Source organism: Patiria miniata, unplaced genomic scaffold (assembly GCF_015706575.1).
Source record: "Patiria miniata isolate m_02_andy unplaced genomic scaffold, ASM1570657v1 HiC_scaffold_3, whole genome shotgun sequence".
Classification (NCBI taxonomy): domain Eukaryota; kingdom Metazoa; phylum Echinodermata; class Asteroidea; order Valvatida; family Asterinidae; genus Patiria; species Patiria miniata.
The window spans coordinates 17196769-17210161 of record NW_024037069.1 but is presented as its reverse complement, the minus strand read 5'-3'; the positions used below and the strand labels follow the sequence as shown (position 1 = coordinate 17210161).

The following is a 13393-nucleotide window of genomic DNA, read 5'->3' as shown; positions in this document are numbered from 1 at the left end:
ATTCTAAAAATAGTGCTAGCGCTACAGTCATGACGGCGTTCGTACTCTGAATCTGCTGCGAGGAATAATTTATGGATTTATAAAAGAAATAACACGTTTGTACACTATCTGGTCAAGTATTCAACAAACTTTATTCTTAATCTCACTCACTGGTAAATATATCTTATTCATATCTGGGTTGTCTTTTCCAGACTTGGATTCTTTTTGGAGACATTCTAAGGATCTTTTTTTTGTCACCCATCCTGCCACGCCTAGATTAGTCTGGTGCCTGATTACAGAATTTAACACCTCAGCATAGACTGTGTCTAGACCCCAGACGTAAGAAGACTGCAGTGACATTGGTGAGAGATTCCTTTTTTTTCTTTCTATGCATTGCCTGCTTCATCAGTGGCAAATATGTTAGCCATGGCTAGAAATGCTTTCTATGTATTACTGGGCATAATATTCATCAACTTCATCTACAAACATCAGCAGGAACATTTCGTTGAACACCTCTGCATAGTCTGTTCTTCTGTTGTTACACCTCATGACCGTCTTAATGTCAATGATGAGATAATTGTTGCAGCCTTTTCAAGAAAGCTCAACACTGCTTCTGCTAGTTTCAGAGAGAAGAAAACCCACACTCTTCTGTACCTAAGCTTACTGCTCTTGGTTAATGCCCCAGACGTCGAGCTGAACCCAGGTCCGCGGACCTGCAAGTACCCATGCCAGATATGTAGTCGTGCAGTAACATGGAAGCAACGAGGGGTTGCTTGTGATGACTGTCAACAATGGTACCACGCCGACTGCATGCATATGTCCACCCCAGTGTATATGACACTCAACAATGTCTCATGGCACTGTGTAAACTGTGGCATGCCCAATTTTTCTTCCAGCCTATTCGAGTCATTCACTGTAGATACCACCAATTCGTTTTCTCATCTAGATGCTAGTGACAGTAGTAATTCAACTGCGAGTTATAACCCCACCCCTATCGCAAGTCCAGGACCACCACTGTCATGCTCATCACCAATACCCAAATCTACACAAAAAACCTGTGAACATGAAAGTGTTAACTGTCAATTTCAAAAGTGCAAAGAACAAAAAGGAAGACATAATCAATTTAATTGATTCTTCTGATCCAACCATCATCATCGGTACTGAAACCTGGCTGAACAGTAGTATACACTCATTGGAAATCTTTCCACCTAATTTTGATGTCATTCGGAAGGACCGCAGTACGTGGTGGAGTCCTTCTTGCCATCAGAAAAGACCTTGTCTATGATCGTGTTGAAGTTGATGTGGATGCCGAATGTATCTTTGCTAAGTTCACCATGGCAAAAGATAAGACCTTCATTATAGGTGGCATGTATCGTCCCCCCAGCAGTGATGCCCAATATCTGAATGCATTGTGCTCCTGTGTTGAAGAACTTGCCCGCAAATTCAAAAATGCGGTGCTCTGGATTGGTGGAGATGTTAATCTTCCGGATATCAACTGGGATCTGCTGGCTGTTGATCGCAACCAATATTCTTGCCGACTGAATGAGAGATTTCTTGAGTTCATCCAAAACTAGGGGGATTACAGCAAATGGTCACATTTTCAACTAGAGGAGATCATCATGAGACACTGGATGTCTTTCTTACCAACCGCCCCTCCTCGGTTAATAAATGTGCTCCTCTGCCAGGTCTCGGCGATCATGACATTGTATACACAGAATCTAGCGTTACACCAAAGAGGAACATTCCAGTGAGGCGAAAAATCCATCTGTGGAATAAGGCCAGTGTTGATGGCATGAAGGAGGAGTGTCACAATTTCCAGCGTGAGTTTGTGAGCAAGTACAATGTCAACAGCCCGGTTCCCCAGATGTGGGCAGACATTAATTAAGCCGTGTCCGCACTGGGCTTTTTTTTTTTTGGAAGATTTTACCGAGACGATGGTAAAATGAGAAGTGGTCAAATGTGACCGCTGTCCGCACTTGGACTTTCGACACGGGAAAATTTACCCAGACCGCGTGGGAGAAGTAACCGAGCTGTCACAGTGTCAGTATAATGACTCACCGTACACAGAAAACAAATTGCCGATCACATTTTCAGCCGCTGATATGCACAGTAATATTACACACGCCATTTGCATGCATAACATAATCGTTTACACGATATTATTTCATCTTGACACGCTAAATCTTGACGAAAAGGCATGATTCTGACGCATTTGTGATGCACGTCGTCGAAGCCATGCCGCTGTACGATGTTCCGTGCGGCAGCAGTGCCATCAGTATTCGTTGGTTCCCATCGCATGCTTACTGAATCGAAGCTATGATGTGGGCCAGGAACCAGTGACTACGGCCTACGTACGGTACCGGACCATGATGTTCCGTGCATGACTACAGTAGCGTATCAGGACGAATTTGGATCGTAGAAAATAACATACATCGGTGGAGAAAGAGAATTTCCGCAATTGATTCTCAGAACGTGATCTCTCTTCTCTGTGTATGTATTTGTCCGTTGAAATATATATTTTAACGAGATTTTACCGCTCGGACTTGATGATACACCGCAGCGTGTTTCTACAAAATGTTCGGCCACTGCACGTGCAGGTTCGTGCGGTCTCTGTATGCATAACAGGGCGCTCGGGCCGGATGTACGCTTTCCTGAGCCGCTTTTACCGACTCGCACTGTCCGCACTGCATGACTTATCGTCTCGGGAAAAGTGACCTGGTCAGTTTTCCTGGGCGCGTGGGAAGTTTTCCTGGGCAGCAGTTGGCCAGTAAAAGTAACCGCTGGACTCAGGAAAAGTAACCGAGAGGAAAACGTCCTAGGCTGTCCGCACTGGATTTAAAATGGGAAAAGTACCCATAGTCTCGGTTAGTTTGACCAAAAAAAGTCCAGTGCGGACAGGGCTGTCGACGTCATCATTATTGAAGATCCTCGACAATGGTGTGCCCTCCAAGATGTCATCCACCAGGTTAAACCAACCATGGATCAAAAGGAAAGTAAAGCGTTTGACAAGACGTAAAAAGCGTAGCTTCACCAAGGCCAAGAAAACACAGAAAGCCAGAGATTTTCAGCGTTATCACCAACTGAAGAAGACGACAAGATCAGCCTGTAAACATGCCTATAGTGAGTACATCAACAACATTATTTCCCCTGAGTCAACAACAAACCCCAAGAGATTTTGGGGGTTCATCAACAGCAAGAAATGTGATAACTCTGGTGTTTCCCCACTGAAGGCGAGAAATGGAGTAACATACACGGACAGTGCGACCAAAGCAAACAGACTCAATGATCAATTCTCATCAGTCTTCAACAAAAATGAGGATAAGTCAACCATCAAGGATAAAGGTCCTTGCCCATTTCCATCTATGGACTCTATCACGGTGTCAATTGATGGTGTTAGAAAGTTGCTCAATGGCCTAAACATCCACAAGGCATCAGGCCCAGACGGTATTCCTCCCAGGCTATTGAAGGAGTTATCAAACAAACTAGCTCTAGTACTTGCCTTTTTCTACCAAGCCTCCATCAACCAAGGCATCTTACCACAAGAATAGAAGGAAGCGAACGTCGTTCCCGTCTTTAAAAAAGGGGAACGAAATAAGGCTGTAAATTATAGACCAATATCACTGACCTCCGTCATCTGCAAGATGCTCGAGCATGTGTTGTGTAGCCAAATCCTGAATCATCTCGACAAGAATAACATCCTCACCGATGCACAGTTCGGCTTCAGAAAACACCGCTTCTGTGATACCCAATTGTTGCTCACCCTACAAGATCTTGCCAACACTGTAGATTGCAAAGGCCAAGTAGATGTCATACTATTAGACTTCTCAAAGGCCTTTGATAAGGTGCCACATCAAAGGTTACTTCATAAGCTCAACTATTACGGTATTGATGGTAATGCCAACATATGGGTAAGCGCATTCCTAGAGAACCGCACTCAACAAGTCATCCTGGATGGAACTACAGCCAAATCTGCACCAGTCCTATCAGGGGTTCCTCAAGGGAGTGTTCTGGGCCCACTGCTGTTCCTGCTTTTCATAAACGATCTTCCTGACTGCACTTCAGTGGGCACAACAGCCAGATTATTTGCGGACGACTGTGTCCTGTATCGCACCATCAAGACAGAGGAAGATGCAAGTTTATTGTAGCAGGACTTGGACCACCTTCAGCAATGGGAGAAGGATTGGCAGATGGAGTTCCATCCACAGAAGTGTCAGGTCATCCATATAACCAACAAAAGGAAACTCATCAAACAGCCGTACATCATTCATAACCATGTACTAGAAGAGGTTGACTCTGCAAAATACCTCAGCGTCAACATCCACAAAAACCTGAACTGGAACCATCACATCAATATCAACAAATTTCTACCAGGGCTTTCTTGCAACGTAATATCCATCAGTGTCCTAGAAAAACAAAGGAGCTGTGCTACAAGACCTTAGTACGCCCTATAGTTGAATACTCTTGCATCATATGGGACCCCCTGACAGCAAGCAACATCCATAAGCTGGAGATGGTGCAACGGCGTTATGCACGCTTCGTGTTTGGGGACTACAGGACCACCAGCAGTGTCACTGCCATGATCAATCAGCTCCAGTGGCCCACCCTTCAAGAACGGCGTGCACAGGCCAAGGCAGTGATGATGTTCCGAATTGTCAACAACCTGGTTGATGTCCCACATACCTACCTGACACCAACAGTTGCTCTGAGAGGTCACTCCCTCAGATACCTAGTACCATTCACCAGGATTGGGGTACATCGGTAGTCATTCTTTCCGGATAGCATCAGAATTTGGAACACCCTTCCACAAGATCTCGTCAACTGCACATCGCTTGCAAGCTTCAAGCAGGGTGTGCAGTCAGTCCAGCTCCGCTAAGTCAGCCTGAGTTGTTTTTAGCCGCACCTTATGTTTAAGCTGATCACCTGCACTCACCTTGCATGCACACAACAACCGCAGTACGTAATACACCAGATGGTGGAGTGTACTTCACCGGAAGAGAGAGAGAGAGAGAGATATGCATGAAATGAGTATTTTTGGTGGCTAAAAAAGTTACATGCACATCGTGCATGCTCAGTAAAAAAGCTACGTGCACAAGCAAAAACCTACATGCACTGGTGCATGTGTGCACCCGGGTAAATCGAGCCCTGTCCTTGTCACAAACGCCTTGTTTGTGGCTGCCATTTTGAATTCACGTAGTACTGGACCACATGTACCTCTGTAATATCCAAAAGATAATGGAGGTCACCGTATTCTAGGAAGCATGATGTCATGACAAATCTTGTGAAAATTTTGTGTTTTTTTTCCAGACAGAGTTTTTATCACCATGCTGCTGGTCAGGTCCAATTGCATATTAAGAATTCTCCAGCGAGGTTTTGTTCTTCGTCTCAGCAAATGCAAGAGTTCCTCCAGCGCAGTCAGACCTGTCTTCCTGAATGTCATCAAGCAAGGCTATGCGGACCAGACAGCTGTCGTAGACTGTCTTGGTAGACACACATATGAGGAACTGATTGGGTTCAGCACCGCCCTCGCTCAGTGGATTCTGGCCATCACACCGCCAGACGCGACCGCGGAGAAGAAGGGCTCGGGAGTGGTGTTGAACGGGGAGCGCATCGCCGTACTCTGCCCCAACAACATCTCATTTATCATCTCCCAGTTCGCGGCATGGATGAGTGGATGCACGGTGGTCCCCCTCTGCAAAGTCCATCCGCAATCCGAGTTGGACTACATCGTCAGTGATTCCCAAAGCTCAGTAGTCATAGCAACCAGAGAATTTGCTGACAGGGCCCACGGCCTCGCGGAGAAAAACAATCTCAGAGTGTTGATCTTAAATGAAGAGGCCCTCGTCACAAGACGAAGCAGAACTTCAAATGAACTACACGTACTTTCTCAACACAATAACAATGCACCGGTCGCAGTGCCGGACATTGTGACGGCATCCAACTGTAGTTGGAATGATTCTCAGTTGATTGACAAGTCAACTCTGACTCAGAAATGGAGTCAAATACATTGGAAGAATCGCAAGGCGATGATTTTATACACCAGTGGAACGACGGGGCCACCGAAGGGTGTGGTGAAGACATTTGCCGCCTTGCAAGCCCAGATCTCTATGATACTAAAGGCCTGGTGCTGGACAGCACAAGATGTCATTCTCCATGTGCTGCCTCTGCATCACGGCCACGGAGTGGTCAATGCCTTGGCGTGCCCGCTGTGGTGTGGGGCGACGTGTGTCATGATGCCACAGTTTGATGTGGACAGGGTGAGGACATGTTTTTAAAGTCTGATATTGCACATTTTAGGAGGGGAGTGCAAACCAATCAAATTAGCAGAAATCTGACAATCTGCAGTATTGATTAGTTTATTTTTTGGTATATTTCTTTTGGAGGGCAGTGAAAAAAAAAAAGAAACATACAATGTAGGTAGCTGTATGTCTGTTTCTGAACAGCACAATACTTGTCAAGGATTTTAATTATTTCCATGTACATTTACATATGTATACTTAACCAGTTCACACCGGGATTGTTTTGACAAGAATGGAACGAGGTGTGGGATTACTTTTCACTCAACCTCAAGCCAGGCATTGAAGCCATCACCCTCAGGCAGCACACTCGTATTTTTCCAGCCTCGCTCGCTGTGAGTGGGTCGCTTACAGATTTGTCTGGCCTCACTCCCTGCGTGTTTATCTGTCATCCGTTTTAAAAACCGCAAAAGTTGTGCGTGTATGCACGGCCTTCGGCGTGAACTGGTTAAAGATCAAGATATCTGTTCGTAATAAGTGCAAAATCAATGTTAGTGTGCTTATTTAGCTTAGCTCGTTTTTGTTTGCGTAATATTTGGAAAGAATATTTAAACATAAAATGTAAAATTATCTCCCCAAAAATTTCAATTTGTCGTCATGATGTCACTTACATTGTACGAGCATTGAGTTTCGGCTCAGGTGGATGTGTACAGCTGAAGATGTTGTTGAAAAATGTAATAAAAACTTAAGGTAAGATTTTGTTTTGGTTTTTAATTCATTTAGGTATGGGACAGGCTCCTTGATGACTCTGAGCCCAGAATCAACCTGTTCATGGGCGTCCCCACCATGTATGTCAAGCTGATTGACGGCTTCGAGTCGAGGTTCAAAGGTCAAAAGGTCAGGGCCTTCATCAAGGCCAAGATGAGAAACCGAATTAGGTGAGGACACTTTCAGGGCATTGGTCTGTTTGTCCATTGGTCTTTCTGTTTAGGAAGCCTGTCTATGAAAAATGAACTTAAATTGTTTTACATGTTTTATTGCTCTTTGTCAAAGTCTCCAAGTGCTTCAGAAGTTATATTACCCATGTTCCTCAGGCCATGAGACCAGTTTTATGCAGCAGCTCAAAACAGATACCCTCACAGATACTTTCGGGTGGTGAGAGGCAAGTGTAGTAAAGTATCTTGCCCAAGAACATAAAAACCTTGTTCCCCATTCAGGGTTTGAACCAATGTACCACAGCACACGAGTCCAACTCCACAACCGTTTAACCATGGTGGTCTTTAATTTAAAAGGTTGAGCCTTGAGTTCCTTTCTCAATCATTTGATAGCTTTCAAATTTCAGAAATCTCTTCACTAGAATCAAAGTTAGTATCAGTTGCTGAAACGTTAATTTTCTACTGTCTTCAGAGAAACTCGGAGGTTCCTCCTTCACAGGGACAATAATTATTTCAAAGACTCTGTGAATTATTTTCTTGTAGATTGATGATTTCAGGGTCATCAGCTCTGCCTCAGCCAGTACTCAAGCACTGGGAGGCCATCACGGGTCACCGATTACTGGAACGATACGGGATGACAGAATTAGGCATGGTGATGTCCAACCCAGTACATGGTCTCAGGATCCCAGGTGAGTTAGTCTTGGTCCAAGGCTGGATTTGCATTTTGTTCCTCTAATGCGGCTGGTTGAGGGCACTATATCAACACGATGAATCAAATCAAGGCTTGGGAACGTTGGCACTTGGACCTGAGAATTTCCGAGCCTGCCTCAAACGCGCTGCATTCAAGCTAATGGGAGCATGTGAGGTATGCTCAGAATTTCTTGGGTCTGAGTGCCGACGTTCCCAATACTGAATTTGATTCATCATGTTGATAGCACCCTTTAATGCTGTGCCGGCTTGACTGTGCTTGTGAGGGGTTGGGAACGGCTGCATCAGGAAATCAGAGTACAAATGTATCTGAGTCTGACATCAAGTGTGATTAATGGCCAGCACATCGTTGTCTTCACGACCTCTGATGCAGGGGTCAACTCATAAAACTACACACCCACATAATACGCACTGCTTTGTCATTGGGTAGGTTCTTGGAAAGTAGGCCAGTATCTAATCTGAGCACGCTATCAAATCTATCACAGAGGCCCACCTTCAATGGCGAAAGCATCGTACTAGCTATTGATCAGATGATCTGTCATGGGGCAGTTGCTTTCTACAATAGCATTCAAAATGGATCCTCCATTGCAGGGGGGCCTTGTGAGTGTACAGTGATCGCGTGCCTGGATTTGTCTATTGGGAATAAAAAGCTTCGTTGGGGAGGAAAGAAGTATAACAACCAAATCCATTTTTGAAGTTTTTAGGGTGTTGCCTGTCTATGCGGCCTTTATAGCGTTGCATGACCAATCGCAAAAGCTTTGTGGACACTTTTTATTTATGTATTTTTTTTCTTGGCCATTGGCAAAGACAGCCCACATAAGTCTATCAACTTCTTTCTAGTCAGGTCCCTTAATTTGATTAACCCTAACCCTCCAGGGTATTTTGGTTAGAAATCCTGCCAAACGCAGCAACATGCAACACTTGTCTAAGTGACAAGCCTGCCCAGTGTAGCAAGATCTATCAGGTCATAAGTCTCAAGGCCAAACTGCCTCAGAGTCTGTGGTCACCAACTGCAGCAGGATACAACTGTGGCATTTTTTCATGGGACTAGCTCTCAGAAGCGGCCGTTTATGCACTGGTGTTGAATAGCTGAATGCATCAAAGTGCATCAGACTTTTACACCTGATGCACTGTATTATGTCTGGGGCAGGGTTAGGGTTGTTAGAAAACCCCAGAATGACATTCCAGGAAAAACACACAGAATCAGGTGCATACTTATGTAGGTGCTTGAAGCCCACAGTGGGAGCACAAAAGACTCTACATGGAATGATTGTGTAGGACAGTGCAACAGAGTATATCTGTGTATTTCACTTTTTGCTCGATGAGAAAGGTTTCAAGGGATGGTGAGGTTTTGGTTTGCATTAGATGGAGGACAAATTGAACATGCGCAGTCAGAAATTTCAAACTGTTTAATTCCTGCTTTAACTACACAGCTGCAGTAGAATAATGTTGAATTCTGTGACTTTTCCCCAAATAGGTGCAGTTGGGAATCCATTTCCAACTGTTGATGTGCGCATCGTCACTGGCAACGGTGATATCTGTGTCAGCGGTAATTCCAAAGGCTCAAAGGTCACAGTGGGGTCAGAGGTCACAGAAGGTGAGCTTCAGGTCAGAGGACCGGCCGGCTTCAAGGAATACTGGAACCGACCGGATGACACTGCCGAAGCCTTGACTGATGATGGCTGGTTCAAAACAGGTAGGGTTTTGAGAAAAGAGGGTACCTTCACTATATGGCCTGCACCCAATTTTATGAAACTCATTGTAACTTAGGATGCATCGCAGCACTGTGACGCGTCGTATCCCTGCGATGCGTCGCAGCTGCGATGCGTCCTGCGATCCATTTCACAAAACATGTCATAAGTGCGCCGCGTCGTAGGTATATTTGTAGCTCATTGTGACTGTTTGATGTATTTGTAAAAGAAATGAACAGTAACAAACCAATGCTTTGTCACAGTTCCTTTAAATAGTTAGTCTTGACATTGAGACCGGATTACTTATGATTAGTTCTGAAGACTAGACTTCAAAATGTGACAACAAATGTGACTGCAAACATTTTATCAAATCTCCAGTCAGGTTGCAGTCATTTTTCTGCAGTTCAGTTCTCAAGAAAGTGTGTTGAATTGGTGTGGTTTTAAGTCGAGTGCCAAGAAACTAATATAATCTCAGAATGCAGTAATTCATGGGTTGTTTAAAATTTTGGAAAAAAACAAACCCTGAATTTTGCACAAGTAATTTTAAATAAAAAGCTCGATAATTAAAAAACAAGTTTGATTAGGGTTATTGCAATTAAAGGTTCTTACAATTTTTTCAGGGGACACTGCATCCTACCAAGATGGTGTTTACTGGATCCTAGGCAGGACGTCTGTAGACATCATCAAAAGCGGAGGCTACAAGATCAGTGCGCTGGACGTAGAGCGCCACTTACTGGCCCACGACCGAATCTCTGAGTGTGCGGTGGTGGGTGTGCCAGACGTGACGTGGGGCCAGTGCGTGGCGGCAGTGGTGGTACTTCAAGGCAATGCAAAATCGACAACAACGTCATCGTCATCGTCATCGTCATCACTGACGCTGCCGGAGCTGCGAGCCTGGGCCAGGGACCGCATGGCGCCCTACACGATCCCGACCGAGATGAGAGTTCTTGAGGCCATGCCGCGCAATGCCATGGGCAAAGTGAACAAGAAACAGCTGCTCAGAGAGGTTTTTGAACTGCAATGAAAGGGGTGTCAGAAGTGGCTTTGCAACAAATGACATTTAACTAGTTTGCGCCGGAGGCCGTGTGTACACGCAAAAGATTTGCGGCAGATGGAATGGATGACAGATGAACATGATGTCAGTGACCCGCTCGCAGTGAGCAAGGCAGGGAATATGAGTGTGCTGCCAGAGGGTGATGGCTTCAACCCGCCTGGCTTGAGGTCGAGTGAAAATCCCATGTCGCATTTCGTTCTTGTCAAAATAATCCCGGCGTGAACTGCTTAAGACACAAACTACATGTATCTTCTACTAAATATCTCCTTGTAGTAATGCACATTTTTATCAAAACTTTATAACATGCAAAATTCACCTAAATGTGATAATTTCCAAGTGTACTTTTTATACTACTAGCAGGGTTGAGATTGTCAATTTAAATAAAGTCTGAAAATTGATAAAATGTCTGAATGGTGCATATCAATAGATACTAATAATGTCTTTTTCTCAGATTCAAATCTGATTTCAGACAAAATTTTGGAAAATCTCATGCTTGTACCAGTGTTTGCTCCAAAGTTAAAAACAATTGAGTGCAATCGAGACTTTTTATACATACATGTCCATAAATATATATTTCTAAAATATTTTTAATTGTCTGGAGATTCCGTTATATCTTGTTTGCCCGATAATAAATAAATGAATAAATAAATAAATAAATAATGTGTCAAATTATCTATTAGTATTACGCACATTATTTGATTGACGTATTATTAGTATTACGCATCATTATGGATCGGGCTGCCAAAATGGGTCATAATTGGTCATTATGGATCGGGCTGCAAAAACGGCCAGATAAACGGCCAGATATTGCAATACAATACATTTTTTCCAATATGGGTCACTATTCAAATATGGGTCAGGCTGCGAAAACGGCTATATATTGCAATACATTACATTATGGGTCACTATTCAAATATGGGTCTGACTGCGAAAACAGCTAGATATTGCAATACAATACTTTTTTTTCAATTTGGGTCACTATTCAAATATGGGTCGGGCTGCAAAAACGGCTGGATATTGCAATACAATACATTTTTTTATCAATTTGGGTCACTATTCCCATGGGGCAAGCTGCAAAAACGGCTGGATATTGCAATACAATACATCATTCCAATATAGGTCACTATTCGAATATGAGTCACTATTCCAACATGGGTCGAGCTGCAAAAACAGCTGTTAATTGCAATACAATGCATTATTCCATTATAGGTCAGTATTCCTATATGGGTCAATCGCTATACAGTGCGTTATTCCAATATAGGTACTTATTCTAATATGGGTCGAACTGCAAAAACGGTTGAAAATGGCTGTACAATACATTATTCCAATATGGGTCATTATTCCAATATGGGTCACGCTGCGAAAATGGCTGGAAATGTCTATACAATGCATTATTCCAATATGGGTCAATATTCCCAATATGGGTCGAGCTGCATAAACGGCTGGAAATTGCTATACAATGCATTATTCCAATATGGGTCCATATTCCAATATGGGTCGAGATGCAAAAACGGCTGCAAATGGCTGTACAATGCATTATTCCAATATGGGTCAATATACCAATGTGGGTCGAGCTGCAAAAATGGCTGGAAATGGCTGTACAATGCATAATTCCAATATGGGTCATTATTCCAATATGGGTCGAGCTGCAAAAACGGTTGGAAATGGCTGTACAATGCATTATTCCAATATGGGACATTATTCCAACATGGGTCGAGCTGCAAAAACGGCTGCAAATGGCTGTACAATGCATTATTCCAATATGGGTCGATATTCCAATATGGGTCGAGCTGCAAAAACCGGCTTAAAATGACATTACAATGTATTATTCTAATATGGGTCGTTATTCCAATATGGGTCACGCTGCGAAAACGGCTGGAAATGTTTATACAATACATTATTCCAATATGGGTCATTATTCCAATATGGGTCACGCTGCGAAAATGGCTGGAAATGTCTATACAATGCATTATTCCAATATGGGTCAATATTCCCAATATGGGTCGAGCTGCATAAACGGCTGGAAATTGCTATACAATGCATTATTCCAATATGGGTCCATATTCAAATATGGGTCGAGCTGCAAAAACGGCTGCAAATGGCATAATAATGTATTATTCCAATATGGGTAATTATTCCAATATGGGTCGAGATGCAAAAACGGCTGCAAATGGCTGTACAATGCATTATTCCAATATGGGTCAATATTCCAATATGGGTCGAGCTGCAAAACGGCTGCAAATGGCTGTACAATGCATTATTCCAATATGGGTCAATATACCAATGTGGGTCGAGCTGCAAAAATGGCTGGAAATGGCTGTACAATGCATTATTCCAATATGGGTCATTATTCCAATACGGGTCGAGCTGCAAAAACGGTTGGAAATGGCTGTACAATGCATTATTCCAATATGGGACATTATTCTAATATGGGTCGAGCTGCAAAAACCGGCTTAGAATGACATTACAATGTATTATTCGAATATGGGTCATTATTCCAATATGGGTCACGCTGCGAAAATGGCTGGAAATGTCTATACAATGCATAATTCCAATATGGGTCATTATTCCAATATGGGTCGAGCTGCAAAAACGGCTGCAAATGGCTGTACAATGCATTATTCCAATATGGGTCAATATACCAATGTGGGTCGAGCTGCAAAAATGGCTGGAAATGGCTGTACAATGCATTATTCTAATATGGGTCATTATTCCAATACGGGTCGAGCTGCAAAAACGGTTGGAAATGGCTGTACAATGCATTATTCCAATATGGGACATTATTCTAATATG

At 43.4% G+C, this 13393-nt stretch overlaps 1 protein-coding gene across 7 annotated transcripts; it reads left to right on the top strand.

Annotated features, from left to right (window-relative positions):
* Positions 1–321: 321 nt before the first annotated feature.
* LOC119737455 (malonate--CoA ligase ACSF3, mitochondrial-like) lies at positions 322–10762 on the top strand. Of its 7 annotated transcripts, none has more exons than XM_038211831.1 (6): positions 322–341; positions 5284–6233; positions 6996–7150; positions 7691–7836; positions 9333–9551; positions 10167–10762. In XM_038211831.1, exons 2-6 carry the CDS (start codon positions 5301–5303, stop codon positions 10568–10570), a joined length of 1857 nt encoding a protein of 618 aa, XP_038067759.1. In that variant the 5' UTR covers positions 322–341; positions 5284–5300; the 3' UTR covers positions 10571–10762. The 7 variants fall into 7 exon arrangements, with proteins under 7 accessions (XP_038067759.1, XP_038067756.1, XP_038067761.1 ...); XM_038211828.1 differs by lacking the exon at positions 322–341 and adding an exon at positions 743–773; XM_038211833.1 differs by lacking the exon at positions 322–341 and adding an exon at positions 2344–2368 and having other exon boundaries at positions 5288–6233.
* The last annotated feature ends 2631 nt before the right edge of the window (positions 10763–13393 follow it).